Source organism: Actinia tenebrosa, unplaced genomic scaffold (assembly GCF_029948245.1).
Source record: "Actinia tenebrosa isolate PJP-AT-01 unplaced genomic scaffold, QUT_ActTen_1.0 PGA_scaffold12__29_contigs__length_12842862, whole genome shotgun sequence".
Taxonomy (NCBI): Eukaryota; Metazoa; Cnidaria; class Anthozoa; order Actiniaria; family Actiniidae; genus Actinia; species Actinia tenebrosa.
In genome coordinates, this window is record NW_028292572.1 from 882,804 (window position 1) to 905,936 (window position 23,133).

Consider the following 23,133-nt stretch of genomic DNA (forward strand, 5'->3'; position numbering starts at 1 on the left):
TAATCCTTTATTATCTGGCCATGTTGACACACTTCGACAATATTTAAGTTTAGGTTTATTGCATCATAATTTGGTAAATAAAATAATGGATATATTAACGGTAATGTTATCAATTATTACCAAGAAACCTTAACAAGCAAACTGTACAAAGATACAAAAATACTCGAAAAGTTATAACTTAGGGATAGAAAGACACAAGTAAAAACCCTCTGCGCACGCTCTATCTCTGTATTCAAATTAGTCCAAAACGTCAAATACAGTTTTTTCGAAAAACCTCCAAACGTTATCGAACCTTTGGGCTAGTCTAAGCTAGAACATGACTAACTTGCAGATCGATACCCTGGAACAACCTCTGGCCTTATCATAGTCAGGGCACGGCTAACTCACAGATCGATACCCTGGAACAACCTCTGCCCTGGTCAGTCAGGTCACAGCTAACTCATAGATCAAACCCTAAAACAGCCTCTAGGCAGATCTGAGTCAGGGCACGGCTAACTTACAGATTGAATCGAAATTTAGCTTGTTAAGTTCTATATTTGATTTTTAAACTTGCCTAACAAATGTTATTTACGGAATTCCAAAAGCCAAATTTAGTTTTTGAAAAGTAAGGCTTTATATTTATTTCTTTGTTTACGGTATCTTGTGCTCAGAAAAGCATACTTACAGAAATATTTTGTATTTTCGGAGAAAAAGAATATTTCTTTTCTCAATAAAACACTCGTGAATTATTGGGAAGCGAAATAAATTCAAACATGCGTAAATGTTTTTCTCTTGTGTCTAGAAGCAATGTAAGTACTAAGTATGTAATTTGCTAAATATTTCGCCTATGCTTCGGGTTCTGGTTTCTCTTGTTCATAAAGATCAAGAGCGCTGAAATAGTAGTTTTGCAAAATCATGTGACGGCAGCCATGCTGGATGACTGGAACAATACAATTGTTTTACATGCGAAATAACTCGATAAGAGATAAAGAGATTATAGTTCTACCATCTAATATGGCCGCAGACACATGATGGTGAAAGGCCTCTACATTCCAGTTTTCCAGAACAGACGAGAAAGATCCTGTTTTACAATAACTTACAAATTTCTCGCTCGCCGATTGGTTATTTTTTATCATAAATACGAGAACAAACAAATACAGCTGACGTCAACGACAAGATGTCAAGATGAGAAGTTTTTACCGTTTTTGTTATTGTAAAAAACAAATAGACATCAGTTTTTTATGTGTCTGTCCTCTTATTGACGATAAATTGCGTCATCACATTGTCAAACTAGTATGCGGATCTCGGCTACGCCTTGTGATTTCACACTACTTTTACAATCTGATGACGCAATTTATCGTCAATAAGATGGCAGACACAAAAAACTGATTTCTATTTGTTTTTCCTGCCCGCCCTAATCTCAGGAAGCCCACTTTAGATAAAAGCAAAAGATGAAAGAAAAAAAAAAGGAAATGTTTTTGAATGCATGCGACTCAAAGCAAAACAATACTGACGTTTTGGTCATAGGTCTTCGTCAAAACTTCGCATAGCTACAAAATTCTTAACTGTTTAAGTTTCCTTTTAATTCACTTGTTGTACTCTACACACCAACAAAGTCCAAACTAGTAACCGCTAGTCATTACCAGCATTTTAACATAAATGTGGTATATTATCGTGCACCTCAAATGTTCCGAGTTTCCTATTCCCTTTGTGATTAAAAAATGTCAGTGTTACCTTTATTTAAAGTAGGCTTCCCGTGGTTAATATATGTTCCCAATATATCAACATGTTACTCACTTCTCTTATGTCCCAACATTCCATGTGGGCGAATTTGATGTTTGTCCAATGGTATTACACAGCATTCAATCGAAATTTTAGAATTGCAATCAGGGAATGTTTCTTATCAAGTTTTTTGCCTGAGTTTCTTGACGCCCAAGAGAAGCCGAAAAGATTATCAAGCGTGTTTAGAATCTTTTAAGAACTAAGGAAAATTTGGCCAAATGTCAAATTCGTTATCAAGTTCAAAACGGTATTTATAGTCTTACAAGTCGAGTCATCTCCTACATTTTCTCATGCTGAGTGTCCAAAACCAATCAGAATCTCATTGATATTGAAGGGCCCATTTGGAACTCCATAATCTTCAAGCTCAACGCCTAGAGCTTCTGCACCTCTCTCACGAACCTTCACCATCAACTCCCTGTTTAGAATTTGTTGGACGTAATCATCTGCATCAGGATTTCCTTGAGTGATCCCAAACAAGTAGCACTTGATTCCTTGAAAGGGGAACTGCATAAACTCTGGTTTTGGTTCTCGAAGACTGTTGAGAGTAACTGCTTCAGTGTTGCCGTAGTCTAAGAACAGAACCAGGATGTTATCGGGGGAAATACCTTCCACGACTTTGGCGCGGTACCAACTTCTGTCTATGCTGAATTTACACAGGCAAATATCTCCATGCCGAGGTAAAACTGCCAAGGGAACGGAACTGCTGCTTTCACAATAAGAATCTAGATCTGCCTTTAGAATGTTCAAAGATTCAATCCCATCTTTTTGTTGCAGCCAAATTTCGCCTGTACCAATTACTTCGGAGACCAAAGCCGTGAATTCTTTTTCAACAGGTATTAAACTACTTTGTTTGTTTTGGGTGGTGTTTACAGCGTTTCTTGGAAGGACTTCTTTGTTGACACTCGCAGCCGGTTTTTCATCATTGCCAACATCGAAAAACTCAACTTCACTAGTAGACCCACAGACACGAGCAAAAACACGTTTATCTAGAAGCCTGTCGCTAAGGGCTTTCACGACATCATCTTCAAGCAACACTCCCATGTCAGATCTTGAAAAACCTGCTAGAAATCCAGTATAAGCCTGTCTAGGAAGACCAAGAAATTCCGCCTTTACTTTCCTTATGTCACTAGGAGAAACCGTGTCGTCATTTCCAAAGTCAATAAATGTAACTTCGTACAGATTGTTTGGTAGGACGCCACTGACGACGGCTCGGTACCAGTTCTTGTCTTGACTAAAGCAGGCAAGACACAATTCCCCTTCAACTGGAAAGTACGGGAAATGATCATCCTGGGAACAATGATTGCCTATCTTCAGACAGAGAGCATCAAGATCCTTCAACTCTTTCGTCAGCACCTGCAAAGAAACAGCCCCTGTCTTTTTGATGTCACAGACCATTGCATTGAAGAACTCGTCTGTTGGAACAATAACCATTGGGATGGACGGAAGGAAGTATTTGCTTGCAGGGGCAGGATTGTTTGTGATCTTTACTGGGATTTCTTGAATTGGATTGCTTGGACTCCTCACACCATGAGCCCCTAACAACGGAGGCGTCATTTCAGAGTCGGATGACCTGTCATGGGAAAGAATCCTATCTTTTTTACTTTCGTTATAGTTGGGCTTTGCATGGTTGTCGTCGGTAGCTTCATTAGTCTGCCTCTTCGATGGCTGCATCCAAGCTGCAAGACCTCTTTCAACAAGAGTTTTACTCAAGGTTGCTGAACTCTCATTAGGATCTATGATATCAAGAAAGAGGCAATCTCTCTTCTCGTAAACAAGCTTCACGTTGATTGGCTGGTAGAGGGGAACTGATGAGGTAAACAAATCGATTGCCTCTTGCTTCCATTCTCCTTGATCCTGTGGAACAACATGAGCGATAGAGCAAGGCAGAGCTGAGAAAGGCAGCTCAGTGAATTGCTTCTCAAGAGGCCGCAGTCGCGAGACACCAAGAACCTCTGAATTACCATAATCAGTATAATAGACGTGGACCTTATCATGAGATACGATGCTTTCGATCCAGCCCCTGTACCATTCATCATTGCCAGTGAAATGTGCCGCACAGAGCTGACTGGTTGCAGGTGAAAATGGAGGATACTGTGTAGACTGATAATGGGCAGTCATCTCATTACCAAGTGCAGCAACCTTGCAAGCCATTTCAAAGTCTGCAATTTGCACTGCAAAGGACCAAGGAGACGTTATATGAGTTGCAATAACTTGGAATGCTTCTTTAAAGGGTGGCAGGCTTGCAGAAGCAATAGCAGATGTTCGTGCTGATGGCAAGAGTTTCTGGGATGACACTGATGAGCTCCTTGAACTGGATGGAGACCTTTCCCGGTTTCCTGAAGAACTCAATGCAAGGCCATTCTTTACTAAATCACTACATAGACTCCCTTCGCTGAAAGTGGGATCCACCAAATCAACATAGAGAATATGTTGTCGTTTTGAGATCAATTTGAGCGACAACCCTACACCAACAGGAAGTTTGGACTTTACAAAATCGTTTGCACTGCTTGTCCATCCTGAAAGGTCCATCGGCTTCACATTTGCCAGTGAGGTATTCAAGGCACAATAAGGCAACTCAGAAAAGCGATCTTCAAGTGGGCGGAGATCAGTTACGGGAATCTCATCAGTGTTTCCATAATCCATAAAAAAGACAGTTGCAATCTGGTTAGCATCGATCTTTTCAACCAGTGCTCGATACCAATCATTTGGCGAGGCAAAAGGGGCCACACAGAGTAGGTTTACATCTGCCTGGAAGGGAGCCTTAGGCACTGTGTTGTAATGGTTGTTCATATCAGCAGCTAAATTCGTGAGCTTGGTGGCCATCTCAATGTCGCTATGAATAAAGAAAGACTGAGGATTTCGAAACTCTGTTATAACAGCATTGAAGGTTTCCCCTACTGGAGGGAGAGTGGCTGCAGCTAAAGCTTTCTCGAAGTTCAAGTTTTTTACGCTGGGTGTGCTACGGGTCACCTGACCTGATGGAACGCTTTTCGTATTTTCTGCTTCTTTCATCTTGGGCGAGCTTGGGTATCTAGGTTTGGGTCCTCTATTCCATCCTTCCACAGCTGGCTTTCTTTCTTGATTTTGAGACAAAATCATCTGACTCAAGGTTTGGCTGCTCTCGGGGATCAAGCAATCTACAAACAGTATCTCCTTTCGTTTTGAATGTAGCCTCATAGTAATTGGGACTAGGAATTTCACTTTGGAAAGAAACAGGTCGTGGGCTTCCTTTGTCCAATTAACGCCTCGTGGAAGAGACACCTTACAAATTAATGCAAAGTACTGAAGGGTAGTGAACTGAGACTGAAGAAACTGTAATTGAGAGATGGGCAAAATTTCTGTTTTTCCAAAGTCCACATCATAAACAGTCGCAGTTTTATTAGAGTTGACTTCCAGAATGTACGCACGCCTCCAGTCGGTAGAAAACTTAGCAGCACACAACAAGTTTTGCTTTGCCTCGAATTTGGTTGGAGTTGCTTTACTATAATAGCTGCTCATAGCATTTGTCAACTCCATTAACTGCACAGCTAAAGCTTCATCAGCGATTTGGACATAAAATTCCCCCGTGGTCTTCAGCTCAGTCACTATGCCTTCGAATGTCTCTCTTACATCCGGCAACTTTGCAGCAGCAATTGCACAACCATGGACTGAAAGCGAGTACGGTGTATTTCCTGATTTGTATACATCGAATTTGTCTTCGAATCTAAAAGTAAAGCAAAAAAAAAAAAGAAATAATTTTTTTTTTTTTCTTGATTATTGTTTGTTTGTTTGGCCCCGGTACTGCTGTTGATTCTCATGTTGCATCATATCTCTGTGAACAACGGTTGCATCCAGTGAAGGTCCGTGGAATTTCAAAGTGTTTGTATTGCTGGGTTTCGATCAGCTGATAAAAGTCTTTAAATCTCAACATCTGTTACAAAATGATGGTCAAACACTGACTACCATGTGCTTTTAGCCAGGAAGAATTCTATTAAAAACTTGTAATTCAGCCGATGAACATTCCAAAAAGGAACAGGAAATGACGTTAAGTGAAACCCAGCAACTGTTGAAGTTGTGTAAGGACCTTTATCTCACGGCACCATTTTTACTCCAATGATAATAAAAACATTTGTTTAACCATGCTTAAGCAAACCCTGAAACGCTTGAATGCAAGGCCACATGGGGGAAATCTATTGTTCCAGTCAACATGGCTGCTGCGTGATAAATGCCCATTCTTTACTTAACCGTTGGTATTTGTGAATAGTCTGAGGTTGAAATAAGGCTACCCCTGAGTAAATGACTCTGTAATCAAGGAACACAGCAGTATTGTACGAATTCTAAAATGGTCTACTGCTATGGAGACGAGACTAAAAGCAGTAATACGGAGTTTGCATAAAAAATGAATGATATATGAATGATAATCTTTTCCCTCAGTCGATGCACACCGTTGATTTTGATGACCACAAACTCGTTTACACAGGCTTAGCCTTACTTGTAAGTTAGCTACCAAATAAAAAGTCGTGGGATTTAATGTTTTGATAAACGGAGTTTGTACATCGATTAACGATATCCAAACATCAAAGTGAAGTACCTATACCTAGTTAACGGTAAGGAGCATAATTTAATGTGTAGCATAGTAAACAAGGCTTAACCCCCGGGGCCTTAACCTGTACTAATGGTCTTAAAGTGGCATTCACAAAATAAGAAAATTTAGGACTATTAATTTTACGGCTCAAAAGAATTGACACATACTGTACTTGTCACAGGTACAGTATGCTCGCCTAAAGAAGACTAATGGTTCTGTTCAAAACGTCGCCAGCCTCTGTTTCTAAATTCCAGTTATTGACTCGTTCTCTTTAATTATTATATTCAACTGGATGACTAACTTACACAAGTTTACACATACCTGTTCCTTGCCATTCCAGTAGTCGCACTTGGAGACTTAACTTCGTTCTTGCTCTTAAACTTTGCCAGTCCTTTAGTGACGAGGAGTTTCAATATACTCTCTGTACTCTTGCCACTTGATACAAAAACGTCAAGAAACAGGATAGATTGCCCTTTGTATATAAGACGCGCACTCAAAGTTGAAGATATTGGGATCTTTAATTTCATAAATTCAGTCACCTGCTTCGGCCATTCGTCACCTTCGACTGGTACTATGTTCCCCAAAGAACATCTTAGAGCACAGTAGGCTAGACTTTGAAACGTGGGAGCCAAAGGTCTGAGCACAGATGGACTAACCACTTCACTATTCCCAAAGTCAACACAGTAAATTTTAGCAGCATTATCTTGGTCAACACTTTCTATATACGCCCGGAACCATGAGCCTCTGCAGAAAACTGCACACATTTCTGACTCCCGTGGCTTCCAGTCCGGGTGAGGAGTTGAATCAGTGTAGTACTTATTCATCTCTGCACATAGTTCTGATAAACTCTGATTTGTTTCTTTGTCGACGAGTTGTACAGAGAACGAGGCAGGAGACTGTATATCGGTTGCCATGATCTGGATTATGGTGTTGGGTGGGGGGAGTTTGGCTGAAGTGATGGCGATTTTGATAGGTAGTGGAAAACCTTTTGGTAGCATGAGGTTGCTTTTCTCTTTGGCATCTTGAAGCTTTTGAAGTTTCTTGACGAAAGCACCTGCAAGGCCTGGATTCCAAAGAGAATGGAACCATGTTAATATTCAATGCTTTTGTTTGAAATAACTTAGACGAAATAGATTACGGCATCATAACATGAACGAATAAATGAATGTCTAGATAGATAAGTGAATGAGTTATGCGTGAAAGAAAGAAATACTGAATGAATGCCAAAGGAGGGAGGGAGGGAAAGAGGGAGGGAGGGAGGGAGGGAGGGAGGGAGGGAAGGAGGGAAGGAGGGAAGGAGGGAAGGAGGGAAGGAGGGAAGGAGGGAAGGAGGGAAGGAGGGAAGGAAGGACTTATAAAGCCCTAATACAATGACTTTTTACTAGGGCTCTTTAAATAAGAATTTCCTGGAGGTTTAATGGTTTTAAGAGTTGCACAAACCCTGATCGCAACACAAAGACTTACCAGAATTGATTAGTTCCATAGCCACGGAGGGTTGTCCTGTCTCATCCAGAACATCAACAATATACGTATGTTTATACCTGCTGATCTCTTTAAACGTAAGGCTCCTGTACAACACCAAGGACGTGAACCTGTCGGTTGCTTCCCTGCCCCAGATTAAAGATCCCGTAGGCTTACGAACGCCTCCTAAGGAACATATACGGCATTGAGGTTCTAGACCCTTGAACTGATCTGGCATGGTACGCATATTCTGTGCTGCCACAACTTTTTCACCACCAAGGTCAATGAAAACGACCTTGTAGCCTTCTTGTTGAAAGTTTGCCAATACTTTTCCTCGTTGCCAAGTCTTATCTTCGCTATTTTTTACAGCACACATCTCGCCGTGAGAGTATACCTTCTGGACTTCAAACGGAGCAGTACCACAATATACATTGAGGTCGTTATTTAGACTTTCGAACTGTGCAGCAAATTGTGAATCAGAGAGCTTGACGGTAAATTCCCACGGAGATTTGACTGAAGTGATGACACCCTTGAAAGGCAATCCATGAACAACTCCAGTATTTTGCTGCATCCGTGGTTCTGGACTTCTTAACTGAAGATCTACTTCAGAACTGGACTTGGAAGAACTATGTGAAGACGTACTTCTAACTGAAGCAGGGTAAGGAGATTCTTGACCAGATATTGGGCCATCAGTATTATTTTCACTTGTTTTGCAATCTGGATTACTGTGGGTAGGGTTTGAGAGACTCGTGTAGTAAGTCTCTGGAGAAGTCGGCATTTCACTGCAGAAACTTGAGGTTTCTTGATCCGGGGTTTTCATAACATTACCAGCGCCACCACTTGGATTGGCTAAAGGGCTTTTGATTGGTGAGAAGGCATTGCCTGCACCAACCATCGGAGAGACTCTGCTTGCTGGAACATTTGGAGAAGTCGGCATTTCACTGCAGAAACTTGAGGTTTCTTGATCCGGGGTTTTCATAACATTACCAGCGCCACCACTTGGATTGGCTAAAGGGCTTTTGATTGGTGAGAAGGCATTGCCTGCACCAACCATCGGAGAGACTCTGCTTGCTGGAACATTTGGAGAAGTCGGCATTTCACTGCAGAAACTTGGAGTATCTTGATCCGGGGTTTTCATAACATTACCAGCGCCACCACTTGGATTGGCTAAAGGGCTTTTGATTGGTGAGAAGGCACTGCCTGCACCAAGCATCGGAGAGACTCTGTTTCCTGGAACATTTGTTGAATAATCATGCATTACTGGGCTGGCATCTTTCCTGGCAATTCCAGATACATGAGTTGCAGGATTGGCCGATACCTGAGTGGTAATTGGTGAACTTTGACTTGTACCTCTAGACGATGGTACGGTGTCTTCAGCTCTTTCCAGTGATGACGGCTTCAAATTACTGCTGGGAGAGTATCGTTCTGCAGTGTCTGTATCTGTTTGGCTACTTTGTGGATACATTGGCACTGGTTTGGCCAAGGTTGATCCTTCCTGCTGATTTACGTTAAAAATGTCATTAATCTTGGTGTTGTCTGTACTGTCAAACACATCAACATAATGGACGGAATCTTTGACCTTTTTCACTTCAACTCTACACTTGACGTCTAAAACTTTGGATCTGAAAGCCTCGATTGTCTCAGAGGACCATTCCCTGGATAATTCAGGGCACCCTGATAAGTTTAGGGCAAACTTTATACCCTGCCTTGGAACTCGCACCAAATCCTCTTTAATTCTTCGTATTTTAGAAGGCTCAACATCCTCACTGCTACCAAAGTCTATGTGAGTCACTCTTATCAGCCCGTTGTTACAGATATAGTCTACTTTACTCCTGTACCAGTTATTATCCACTGAAAACTGTGCAATACAAAGCTCATTAGGTGAAGGAACATAAGTAGTATATACCGTATTCTCGCATTCTTCTCTGATGGTTTCATACAAATAATTCTGGCTTGCCAAAGCAGATTCTTCGTAAAGCTGTGCCCAGAATAGCCTTGGAGATGATACCGAAGTTGTTACGATTTCATAGGAACCACCGATTGACACATTTTGCTGTGGGACTTCGTCAAAGGAGTAGCGCTTGTAAGGACGTTTCTGAGGTTCTTCGGAGGTCTTTTCATGGTTTGTTGTCATTACCGATTGATCTTCACTCTGGGGACCAGTAACTGATGATGTAGCACCAACAGACATTGAAGCTTGATCCCTAACAGGGGTGGTCCTTGAACTGCTTTCTTGAGAATCTTCAGACTCAGATACAGAAGAGCTTATCTCTGTAATGAGAGGTCTTGGAGAGGCTCTCCTTAAAGGCTGCAAAAAACCATAATGTGGTTCCTGCTGCGAAGACAACGGACTGCCACTGCCTTCACTCTTACTTGACAAAACATTTTGAGGACTTGGTGAGTCTCCTGGAGACATGGGCACAAATTTTATCCCCAGCATGTTTACAAATTGGGAAATGTCACTGAATTCTAAATCATCCTCATTGAGTAAATATGGATCTTGATTTGGAGTAGAGCCTTGGTTTGTAGAGGACCGTTCTTGATTTTCATTCTCACCATGGGAAATTGTCTGAGAGCTGCTTGGAGTAGAACCTTGGTTTAAAGAAGGCTGCTCCTCACTTTCATTCGCATTATGGCCATTTGTCTGAGAGCTACTTGGAATAGAACCTTGGTTTAAAGAAGGGTTCTCATCAATCTCTTTCTCGTCATTGCCATTTGTCTGAGAGCTGTTTGGAGTGGTAGCCAATGCATTCTCTAGTGATGTATCTACGAAATTTTTCTTTGAGTTTTCTCCAGCAGTTTTCCAATTGCAAAACTTTTTGTGCTCTGGCCAATGAGAACGTTGACATTCTTTGCTACAATAGGGTATTTTGCAGTTGCCACAGCGACGCCGTCCCTCTTTCCCGCACTTGCTGCATGGCAAAGGCTCTAATCCAGCAGCTGGGGGGAAAACAGGGGAAAAAGTATTAGGTTAGCCTGAAGTAGAATTAAAAAGAGAAAAAAAGTCTGGCTCTGATCCAGCGGCTGTGACCAAAAGAATAAATAAATTAATAAATAAAATAAAAACACCGAAAAAGTTAAGCAATTAATATTCTATCATTTCTAATTAACTATTGCATGTGATTGGTCAGAACACGATGTTTAACATAACAGACATAATGTACGTGTGCACGGTTTTGTTAGTTTAACCATAATAATAAAATACCTACAGTGTATTGGTTTCTTGAAAGCTGCTTCACCATTACAGGCACTGGCTTCAGCATTCACTGGCCTTTCTTGATCTAAACTGTCTGTGATGTGACCTTGACTTGGTGGACCTTGTTGTACAGGAGACTCACCATTCATGTGGGTGCTGAGGTTGACAGGTGTTGCTGGGAGGCCCCAATCAGGACTAGAAAAAATTAAGAAATTTTAAGTCAACATTCAAAACCTCATGAATAATTCATAAGCCTTTGGTCCCATTGGAGCCACCATTCACGTCACATGCATGGAACTTTATACCCGATAAAGTCCTCTTCATTAGTATTCTTTATATAAAGAATACTAATAAGGGCGATTTGGTCCAATTGGAGCCACCATACACGTCACGTGCATGGAACTTTATACCCGATAAAGTCCTCTTCATTAGTTTTCTTTATATAAAGAATACTAATAAGGGCGATTTGGTCCAATTGGAGCCACCATACACGTCACGTGCATGGAACTTTATACCCGATAAAGTCCTCTTCATTAGTATTCTTTATATAAAGAATACTAATAAGGGCGATTTGGTCCAATTGGAGCCACCATACCGGTCACGTGCATGGACCTTTATATCCGATAAAGAACTCTACACTAGTATTCTTTATATGAAGAATACTTATAAGGACGACTTTATCAGAGATAAAGGGATATCCAAATTTAGATGAAGACTTAGAGCCTCATCAAGGTCTGTCTCACATACGATCACCGACGACCCACGAAATCTAATTGACTAGCAATCCTGTCTTGAGACTAGCATGCTGTCTTTAAAATGTGGGAGCCTTTATTGGGAATGACTGCACCTGATAGTGACGTATAAACCTCAATTGCGCATGACAGGTACATACAAACTGCTATCGATGTATAAAAGTCCATGTTCATGACGTGTATAGTGGCTCCAGTTGAACCAAAATCTCATAAATTGTTCATGAGTTTTCGAAGCAGTTCAAAAAACTCGTAGATCGTGTTTTATCAGGTATAAAAGATCAGACATAAGTAAAAACCTGAAAAACGAATTGTAGTTAATAAAATATTATTGCCTTTCACCTACGCTGTCATGAATTTTGAAAGTGTTGTTTCGCATCATTATAAAATAAAAGTTTCATAATCTTGTAAAGCAGTCAAAACTACATATACTGGCCAAATTTCAAGGCTGTATAGCAATTCGTTGTGGAAATATAGGCGAGTTAACATGACACAATTTTTGGCAGAAAGGCATGGAGCGACCATCTCAGTGTTTCAAGTTGGTACACCAATATGGCAGATGAAACTTCAAAGGCTTCAGATAATGGAATTTTCAATATTTTAGAAAATATTTCACTGAAATACACTTTAATAGACATTTTAAACATGTCTAAGAAGAAATCTTTCAACTAGGGTAAATAATTTTAATATTTTCATTACTATTTAGGTATACATGTACGTGATGGTATTGCATGACCCAAACTCAACCTTCATAACTCGGGAACCAAACATTGTAATGACTCAAAAATTTTTCTCACCACTCATAACACTGATTTCTAAAACATACTTGAGAAATGCCTGTATACAATGTATAGTTCAGAGTTTGATGTTTTGATGGCGTTCAATTCTTTACTCACTCTGTGTTTTTTACAGTTTCCTTCAATCCATTTGTGAAGTTAACATCATCCTCCATTGATGGGAAAGGTTCTGGTAACTTTGGTTTTTCTTTTGCAAGAGAAACTCTTAGTTTAAGGTTGTTTCCACCAAGATTAAAGCCATCAAACTTTCGTATGGCATGCTCTGCTTCTCTGTAAGACTTGTATCCCACAAACCTTTTTAGAAAAATAAGAAGAGTTGAGAAAATTAACATGAATACCATGGAAATGGGTGGTGTGTGGTGCTAATGCTGCCTTTCACCAGTGCAACCCAATTTGATTCCCAAACTAAGTGGTATGCGAGGAGAAACAATTTCAGCATACCCCTAAACCCGGACCCGGACCTGGACTCGGCTTCGGACTCAAAAAAAAAAAACTCAACTCAACTCAAATACAAACATATATATAATAGGACCAATAAATAAATATATTAAAAAATACATTGATATTACACTAAAAAAATATAATATATCATCTAGACGGGGCCAGATTGTTTGAACATTCACCACTGAAAATATCGTGTACGAATCGTTAGATCAAGTTGGCCAAGGCTTGAAATAATTCCTAATAATGTTATTAGTCTTGTCTTTATTAGGCTTTTTAAACTGGTGTTGAAACTCCGAAAAAAGGATGTTAGGGAAATCCTCAAGAAACATCTCGTAAAATAATAGTATTTAATGCATTCGTTGTTTATTTCAAGATACTAGGCTAACATTGGACGGAAAAAAAGTGAAATAACCATAGAAATTAGACCCGGAATGTAAACAACTGGTTAATTGTCACGGGAAATTTAATTCAAAAACTAAGAAATGCCTGCAGAAATTCAGAATCTTGATTTACCCATGCCCAATGAAGCATATATACAAGCATATACTGTCGTAATCTAAAGCTTTAAACGGTGGGTATAGAAATATTCAAGCTAAAAAGATTCAGTTGAATTCCGTTTTGTTTAGGTGATGTCACGTAAGTCGTTTACGCTTCTTCAATCCAAACTGAAGGCAGTAAAATGTAACACCTGAAGGAATTATTTCAAGTCTTGGCAACTCGATCCCACAATTTGTACACATCAAGATATTTTCAGTGGTAAATATCCAAAAAGTATTATTACGAATAACGCCAAATGAGTCGTGCCCTGAGGTCAAGGTCTAGATGACTAACATGTAGATGATATATTTTTATCTAGAACTGAAGTTAAGAATTGTTAGAAAATCATTTCACATCTTGGCTAACTCGATCCCACGATTCATGCGCATCAAGATATTTTCAGTTGGTAAATATTCAAACAGTCTGGCCCCATCTAAAGATCAGCTATTATTATGAATAACGCCGAATGAGTCGTGTCCTGAGGTCACGGTGTAGATGATATATTACATTATTTTGTGTAATATTTATCATTATTATTATTTATTTATTTTTTTTAGTCCAGGTCCGGGTCCGGGTTCAGGTTTAGGGGTATGCCACAATTTCATAGTTTTTTTTTTCTGTTTTTCTCTCTCTAATCATTCCTAGTATGTTTCTAAAGATAATAAGTTAAAAGAATGAAAGAAAGAAAGAAAGGAAGGAAGAAATAACTTTCAAAGAAAATCTCTTTTTGATCAAAATTTATATAATATAAGCCTAGAAACTTATAAATGGTCATACATTAAGTTTTACGTACCCAAATTTATCAACTCTTGACGGATCTCTTTGAGGAATAACACGACAGTAAACAACTTTCCCCACCTGACTGAACAACCCTTTAACACCTTCCTGAAATACACGAAAAAGATAAAAATTATGCTGTAGATGGTTTACTCTAGTTTCATGTCATTTCCTTCAGTACTATTCTGTAGAATTCTAAGTAAAATGCTTGAGCATTTAAAGGTATAAATAGGCCTCTCCTGAATTTGTTGAATAATCACAAAACAATGGCTTCAAGTCGAGGTTGGACTTGATGAACAAAAGAAATGAGTTCAGTCTCAACTTCAAACCATTGTTTCATGGTCATCAAGAATATTCGAGAAATGTATATTGTGTAAAGTAAAATATAAGTACTGTATTTTTATTCTGAAGGGAATGGCATGGTCTGAAATGGAAAATATATTTGGATAAAAAAATAATGTAACTAGTTATTAGGACTACAGCAACAAACAATATGACAAATTTGTGGTCATACTTTAGCTATATCTTACAGCCCACCATTTTCCAATAGACCCCTCACAGCACTTTGAAATGCAGCTCGATCTGGAAGACAAAACAATAGGTTCCAATTCTCATGAGATTGGAATTCTTTTGTTTTGTCCCACGGATGGAGCTGCTTTGATGTTACATGCAAGGGGTCTATACTACAAGTACAGTAACATTTTACTGGTAGCATATTGAATGTTTACTCATAGCCCAAGACAAAACAAAGCATGAATGTATATAGGTATACTAACCTTTGTCATATCATTGGGTATACCATTAATAAACAATCGAACGTCACCATCTTTGCTTCTGTAACAAGCCATCAAGTCTTCAGAAGGACCAGAATTGCCAGGCCTTTGGTTTCAATAAATGGAAATGAAAAGGTCAATAATACAGCTTACCTAATACTCCTTGAGCCGCAACATGTACAATGAATACATTGAAGTGCTACTCTGACGAAAATCGCTCAAACTTGGATTCAGCTGAAACTTCCTAAGAATACTCTTTAAAGGTCCAATAATCACTGTATGAAGTGTTTTCTCGATATTCAGGACGAAAGTATGATATTTTTACGATTATTTTTTGGAGTCTGTGAAGTCATATATAGACTCAACATCGAACTTCGCTCCATACATTTCTTTGTATATAAATCCTTAATTTATTTTATTCCTATGAAGCCCAAAGGGTGGCTAATGTGCTTATTTCACATTAATTGTGACTATAATTTATATTTTGGGGTGTTTGGGTATTTCTTTCTCGGTTTACTACTGATATTTTGATCATAAACTACAAAGAAATGTATGCAGCGATGTTCGACGTTGAGTCTATGACATCACAGACTCCAAAAAATAATCGTAAAATATCATACTTTCGTCCTGAATATCGAGAAAACACTTCATACAGTGATTATTGGACCTTTAAAGAGTATTCTTAGGAAGTTTCACCTGAATCCAAGTTTGAGCGATTTTCCTCAGAGTAGCACTTTAAAAAACATACGTAATAGCCACATAGCCATAAGCTCAAGGTACAAAGTATCTCAAAACTGCAGTGATAAAGTTGTAAAAGATCATGTCCCAAAACTATAAAGGTAATGGCATTATTTAATGTCAGTGTTCCTTCAGCTAGTACCTGGTATTCCAGGGAGCTGACTGTGCACACTTAAACTCCCCCCCCCCCCCTCCCCCCTCCATTATTTTGTAATGAATCGCATTTGAGTGAAATGGGATTCAAAAAGGTATCGATGGCTTCAACAACATTGCTTACATACTTTGGCATCCATTGTCTCAGTTCTTGAGTGGTCGGCTCTCTGTAGGCATTGAATGCCAAGTTAGAATAGTCTTCTTTCATTGGATCCCATGATTCCAGGTCTGGGTCATCAGATACACCTTGGTCATTCCTTTGAAATAAAACAAAACCAGCTTAATTCAGCGTATCATGTGATGTTAAATCAAGGGCAGATAACAGGGGGATGGGCTAAGTTTAAGTAATACCTATATATGCTGTACTAGAAATCCCAATATTATCAAACCCTGTAAATTTACCTCTGGGGTGCAGTCAGGACATATTTGCTAACTTACAGACCAAAACCCTGAAACTACCTCTGGCCTGATCTGTCAGAGTATGGCTAACTCACACACAGAACCCTTAAACAACCTCTGGTCTGATCTATTGTAACTCAGGGCATTGCTTTACTCGTAGATAAAACCCTGGAACAACCTCTGGGATGATCTAAGTCAGGGCACGGCTAACTTAAGATAGGTATTTAAACTCTCCCTAACGCCTTCTCGCAAAGATCAAACACTGAAACAACCTCAGAAATCTACATGAATTATGAAATGGACAAACAACTTTGACAAACCTTCGCCATGCAATATTTCTAAGAAGATAACAAAGAATAAAGGAATTAAAAAGAGTGTACTTACTGGGGAAGGTGGTTATGCATTCCTGATGCCAACTTTGCTTCTTCTTGTATTGATGTGTTTGCTGCATTCCCACGTGCGATCCTGTCATACCCAACTTCCATTACTACATCAAATTTAAGGCCTTTAAACTTCACCAAAAAAAACTCTTAAGACGTTTTTCATGTGTTCCTCTTTGCTAAAGCGAACCAATATTCTTTCTTTCAAGGATATTGAGACTAAATTCGAGATAAATGCTTATTATAGCGAGGTGTCGAACCTTGAGTGAGTGAAGTTCACTTCAAAATACGAGAGAGAAAGAGAAAACCCGAAAGATTTATAGTAGCAGACTATAATTTCGTCTTTGCAATTTAACGAATGGCAGTCTAAAATAGTGTGAGTTCGAGATTTCCTTCAAACTTTACGTATTTTCAGCTGGTTTCTGTTAGCTGATGGCCACACGCTGAATGACTCATTAGCTTCGATCGATGGCAATGTGGACTCGCGCTTTCCCGGGATCAAGTAACACAGACACAGGGACACCACACCGTAAAAACGGTAACGTAGGCAACGGTTCACGGTTTGTCGTGCAGGGGTAGGGGCTTGGAAGGGGAATTTGAATTACCATTCAACTTGACTATTTATTTATTTGATACATGGAAAGAAAAGTACTTGAAATCAGAAAGAGGATTGTGAAAGGAATTGAACAGGATTCCAATGTATGTTATATTTTTATTTTATTCTAAATCTTCCATTTTCTTCACAGCAAATATCTATTGCTATTACTCCCCTTTCAGAGGACAGGAAAGGACTGTGACTCCCAATAAACCCCCAATTAATCATCCCAACCTTCCCTCATCTCTTAAAACAAGAGCAGGATTTCTGTAACCAGTTTGTTGGGGGGCACAGATACCCCGCCCCCCCTGCCTACACCCTGTAGTAACTTTATTTTAAGTATTCAAAATAAATTAATTCAAGTAGGTTTAACACATTATTTTTTTTGGAGTATAATATCTTTTATTCCAAAAAATATATAATAAAAAAAGTTATGCAAATACAAATATTACTATTGTGCATCTAACATCTTTTAGCAGCACTAGCTCTTCTTTTTCTTCTTTTTCACAGGAGCTTTTGGTTCTTTCAGTTGTCTTTTCTTTCCTTTGGCGTGTTTGACATCTTTTCTATTTAGATAAAAAAATATATTTAACGTTATTTTTGGAAGGTATTTTTTTATTTCACAAATGGACATACTTGTTAGATTTGGGATCATTCTTTGGTCTATTTGGGCAGTCTCTTCTCTTATGACCAACATCACCACAAATATGGCAACCAGCATAGGAAGACGACCTGAAAATGTGAGATGAAAAAGTTTATAAATAATGAATGATTTATATATTGTGGTGGAGGGGGGACTGCCATAAGCTTTTGCATACACACACAAAAAAACTTTTCTTGAGGATGACACTTGAAAGTAACTCAGCTGATAAACTAATGTTGTCCTCTCTTTACTAGTAGATTAGATGGGGACCACCATTAATGTGGTCATCCAAGCCACGTGAAGGTCTAACTATTTGCAATTTATAGTAATTAGAAGGGCGGTCTTCTCAGTTTTTTTAAGACCCTGAGTGTTGGTTCAGCCGAGGCCTTAACCATGACCTCTTGCACCACAGGCCAACACTCTTACCTACTGAGCTAACTGGGCAGCAGTCAATTATGTGCTCATAATTGAAAACAATTATCCTGATAAATTTTCCCCCATTGTACTAGTGCTTGAAGCACTCAAATTTAATCTTTGTCAATTTATGACACAACTCAGTTTTTTCACTATTTTCTAAGTTATGGGTTTCCTGTGGTATTAGTACAAGGTACCCTGAGACAGTCACCCCGTTTTAAAAAGCCTCGGTCCGGCACTGGCTTTTATCTTCTTACCTTGTACAGTCATGTGATGGCAGCTCACAGTGGTTACATGTGGGACAATGAGTTCGACCTGTGGAAAATATGAAACGCATGAGCAAGGAAGACAGGGTTTTTCAAGATCACTGACAGAAAAAAAAAGATATAAATTATTCAGTACCTGGCTTAACACATGTTCCACATTGATGACAATGAATGTATTGCCTACCATCCTAAATAAAGAATCAGGAGATCATAAATTAGTCTTCTTTGCAAAGGTGTTTCTTAGCTTGATTATTGGTGGGCTACCTGTATCTTCCTCCTATGATTTTACACAGGAATCCCAGAGAAGTAAAAATAAAATAAAAGATGGGAGGCAGATGAATGATAACAATGTAACCCTTAATTACTTTACATTTTTTTAAACATTTACTGTTAATTAGTTACTGTTACCTTTGATGTACAGCTGTCACACTCTGGGCAGTGTCGGTTCTCTGGTGCAACAAATCTCTCACAAATTTTACAATATCTGACAAAGAAAAACATCAGCATTTGACGCTGTATAATTGCCTGGGAAAAAAAATTATTATGAATGACAACATCTCTCCACCCTAACCCCATGGGAATGATTCTATACACTGGGACTTACTTGCATCCTTGCTCTGTATTGATATGGAGAGGACATTGAATCTCTCCCCACCCCTGCCCCCTGGGATTGAATCTTCACTGACTTACTTGCATCCTTGATCAGTAAAGATATGGACAGGGTAACCTTTCTTCACCCCTACCCCCTGGGATTGAATCTCCACTAACTGACTTGCATTCTTGATCAGTAAAGATATGGACAGGACAACCTTTCTTCACCCCTACCCCCTGGGATTGAATCTCCACTAACTGATATTGCATTCTTGATCAGTAAAGATATGGACAGGACAACATATCCCTACCCCTAACCCCCTTGGGATTGAATCTCTGCTGACTCTATGGAACTATGATCGCAAAAGATGCAGACAGGACAACCTCTTCCCACCCCTACCCCCTGGGATTGACTCACTTATATCCTTGATCAGCTGGTAGCTTGATATCACATGGTTTGATGTTAGTAAAGATACGGACAGGAGATCCTCTTTTTGATCCTTTGTCTTGTTTGCCTTTGAAGTGTGGATGATTCTCATAATCCACCTTAAAGAAAATAAGGAATGAATGACTATTTTGTTGTGCACAAGGGCCTGGTTGTTCAAAGAGTGGATTGAGCTATCTGACAGATAAATACCTTGTAATCCATCATTTTCAAGTTGGGTAATGAGGTCTCAATGTGGGACTCCATGAAGTATGGAAAGATCCAAAGTGTTGGCAGCTCATGACTAACATCTTCTGCAAGGCCATTTTTTAAAGAGTATAGCAAAAAATATATAAATTATAGATAAAGACACAATGCAGAAGATAAATTATGTGTAATGGATGGGTAGATGGATGGGTAGATAAGAAAATAAATGAACAGAGAGATGGATAGATGGATGGACAATTGATAAATGGATGGATTGATGGATGGAGTGATGGAAGAACAGACAGACTGAATTAATGATGGACAGATAGATTAATGGATGTACAAATGGATGAGACAAGTGGAATAACCTACATACTTTTCATTCCATTCTTCTCTCTCCAAACATTCCAGATTTTCCGGACAGTAGCAGCAAGTACTTCAACAAGACCACCAAATGGAGGATCCATGACAAGAATTATCTCCCGATCACCACCAGATTTTAAGAAATCTTTAAAAATAGCCTTACTGTCCTCATTAAAGAAATGGTGATTGAACATATTGTAGTGACAAAACTTTGATTTTTGATTGAACTGACCCTGAAAGAAGCAATGGAGATAAAGTGATGTTAAGTGGTACCTGTAGTCCTGCCATGAGGTATTTAATGTGTGGAATATATTGAAATGAAGACGTTGTGAGCCCCAGATAGCAAGGAAGATCTGCTGCAAATCGACCTCTATTGTCTCCCTTGAAAAGAGAGTTTGTTGAACAAAGGAAGCAAACAACAAAGTTGCAAGAGGTCCATTTGTCTTACTTGCAAGAAATTCATTTGCTGTCAGCTTTTAGGAGATGGTGCCAAAAGATTGGAATTTTTGTTTTATTACAGTGTGGAAACACTAACTGGGACCACTTGAATAAATCTGACTAAACAGATAACAGCAAACTATAGGCAGAGATTGAACTGATAACAGTGCCAATCATATTATCACATTTTTACAGTATGCTCTTACATGTATCATATTGATGCGCTATCTGATTGGCTGGTTAAAAATATTAAACAAAATGCCGCAATATGATTGTTAATGATTATAGTTTATCAAAGTAGTCCTGGCTGGAGTACCTGCACAGTAATAACTGTATAATTTATATACTATATAATATATATACTTACATATCTGTAATCTATGTCTAGAAGGAGGCTGTCCAGATAATTTTTCTTGTTGCCTTTACTTCTATCAAGCTGAATCTTTTCATGAATTCTGTTGAATCCGAATTAGCAAAGCATTTCCTTTAATTTCAAGAGATCTATTCATTTAAAAGAAGCCCTTCAAAAGCTCTTACTAAAATCAACTATTGCATCTTAAAAAAGAAGTGCAAAGCTTAATTTGACTGCCTGACTTACGAAATACTATTCATGAGAGAAAAGTCACCCACGCTGAACACTCAATCAAAGCAAAACTCTTTTGTTGATAATCCTTTTGTATATAATCACTGTAGCATGTATTAACCTTAAAATGCTTCTCACTTGAACATTAATTTACTCGATAATGACATCAGACGATGTCAAAGCGTCGTAATTTAGTAGCGTTTGTATTCATTTGAAATCTATTGCATCTCACTTACATGTAGCTAATATAAGAATTTCTAAACTAATAAACTAACCTTGGGGTTCCCAGACACAGTACTTTCTTGAATCCCATTTTTCTTATCAAGGATACCAGGAACTGAGTAGATTTAGTTGAGAACAAAAATTGCTGCAAAGTAAAAAAATAATAATGACAAAAATTTGTTAAGATTGATATCACAGTGTTGTGTTATGTTGAATGAACCCACAGTCATCTGAATTTACTCCAACAACTTATTTTCAAGCCTTCTCCTTCAACATAATTATGCAAAGGTGCATGTAATAATTTAACCTCAGCCAACACTCATGGTCTTAAAATAGCTGAAGAGAAGGCACTGTCTTCGTTATTACATCTGCAAAGGGTTGGACCTCCATTCGTCTTGGATGACCATGTAAAATGACAGGCCCAATATGGTACTGTACTTAATAATATGGTACAACCATGATAGAATACACAGCCAAATGATATACACACATTAACCTATATTGTTCTTCTATTATTACCGCACCATTTTCAAAATATTTGCTTACTAAAACAAAGTGCATGGCCCATTATACCGCTCTCCTGATACATGTACGTGCATTCAATAATATTATATGATATAGGCACCTTTATAAATGTAAAATAGGGATACTGGAAACCAAGAGAAGGTCCCTTAGATGGCAAGGATGGTTTACCTCAGTGTAACAACCTTGGTTGTGAGTTGTTGGTTTTTCCATTTTATTATTGTGCTTTGTTTAGTTTTAATGTGAGCTTTCTTTTGGGCTATGGTCATATGTCATTCACTGGAGGTTTTTACACTGCAGTTTGGCCCAAAGGAGAGAGCGCAAGAACTACACACTTAATTTATGACTTACAGCATGGGCCTTGACATTCTCCTGTGGTTTTAGTATAAGACTAGGATGCTTCAATTCCTCAAGCTTTTCACCTCTTTGCAAATCATGTCCCTTGTGTTTCTCTGTCTCCTCCATAAACAACAAGTTACAAGAATGACAAAACAACCAAGAACAATCCTCATCCTTCTTCGACGAAGAAAGCAGAGAATCCAATTCTTTACAGATCTCAGTTTGTCTTGATGAAGGTTTGGATTGCTTTATTATCTCATCATGTGCTTTGTTTCTTGCTTGGGACAGCTTTTCGTCTTTCCACTGAAAGAACGCACAGTCTTTTCTATCTCGGCAGGCAGAGCAGGCGTAGAATTTACGAGGTGGTCTTCCATCCTTGAAAAATCGCTCGAACAGAAGCATTGGGCCTAAAAATACAGAGAAACTTAGAAACAAGAGGATCAACATTTTAAGTTTGAAATCCCACGTGTCTTACCATGTGGACACTGGGTGACGTCTGTTCCCTCCGTTTGGGTCAAACACACATCTACACCGAGTCTAGCGGTTGCAGAATGCATATTCATGGTGAAGAACCGAAAGGGTTGATTATAAATTGATAAAATAAGCCGAATAAATTTAGACGAGTCTTTTACAGATCGTCCGCCATTTTGACCGCGTGGGCTTAGAAGACTAGGTACTAAATTAAAACACAGGTAACCCAGACCGTGAGCACGCAGTCCCCTCTCCTCTCCTCTCCTCTCCTCTCCTCTCCTCTCCTCTCCTCTCCTCTCCTCTCCTCTCCTCTCCTCTCCTCTCCT

At 39.0% G+C, this 23,133-nt stretch overlaps 2 protein-coding genes across 2 annotated transcripts; both read right to left on the reverse strand.

Moving 5' to 3' along the window:
- Window positions 1-38: 38 nt before the first annotated feature.
- On the reverse strand, window positions 39-17,196 carry LOC116300331 (tudor domain-containing 6). The gene is made up of 9 exons (XM_089028264.1): window positions 16,734-17,196; window positions 16,079-16,207; window positions 15,063-15,165; window positions 14,303-14,394; window positions 12,628-12,822; window positions 10,996-11,177; window positions 7,790-10,726; window positions 6,647-7,388; window positions 39-5,464 (listed from the first exon to the last, which is right to left on the reverse strand). The coding sequence occupies exons 1-9, from the start codon at window positions 16,832-16,834 to the stop codon at window positions 2,050-2,052; spliced, it is 7,896 nt and encodes a 2,631-aa protein (XP_088884390.1). The 5' UTR covers window positions 16,835-17,196; the 3' UTR covers window positions 39-2,049.
- A 510-nt stretch (window positions 17,197-17,706) lies between these two features.
- Window positions 17,707-22,982, reverse strand: LOC116300328 (rRNA N(6)-adenosine-methyltransferase ZCCHC4). Its single transcript, XM_031709178.2, has 12 exons — window positions 22,812-22,982; window positions 22,349-22,743; window positions 21,529-21,620; window positions 21,038-21,125; window positions 20,246-20,465; window positions 19,876-19,976; window positions 19,657-19,784; window positions 19,056-19,131; window positions 18,784-18,835; window positions 18,639-18,696; window positions 17,961-18,056; window positions 17,707-17,890 (listed from the first exon to the last, which is right to left on the reverse strand). Exons 1-12 carry the CDS (start codon window positions 22,897-22,899, stop codon window positions 17,806-17,808), a joined length of 1,479 nt encoding a protein of 492 aa, XP_031565038.2. The 5' UTR covers window positions 22,900-22,982; the 3' UTR covers window positions 17,707-17,805.
- Between the last annotated feature and the right edge of the window lie 151 nt (window positions 22,983-23,133).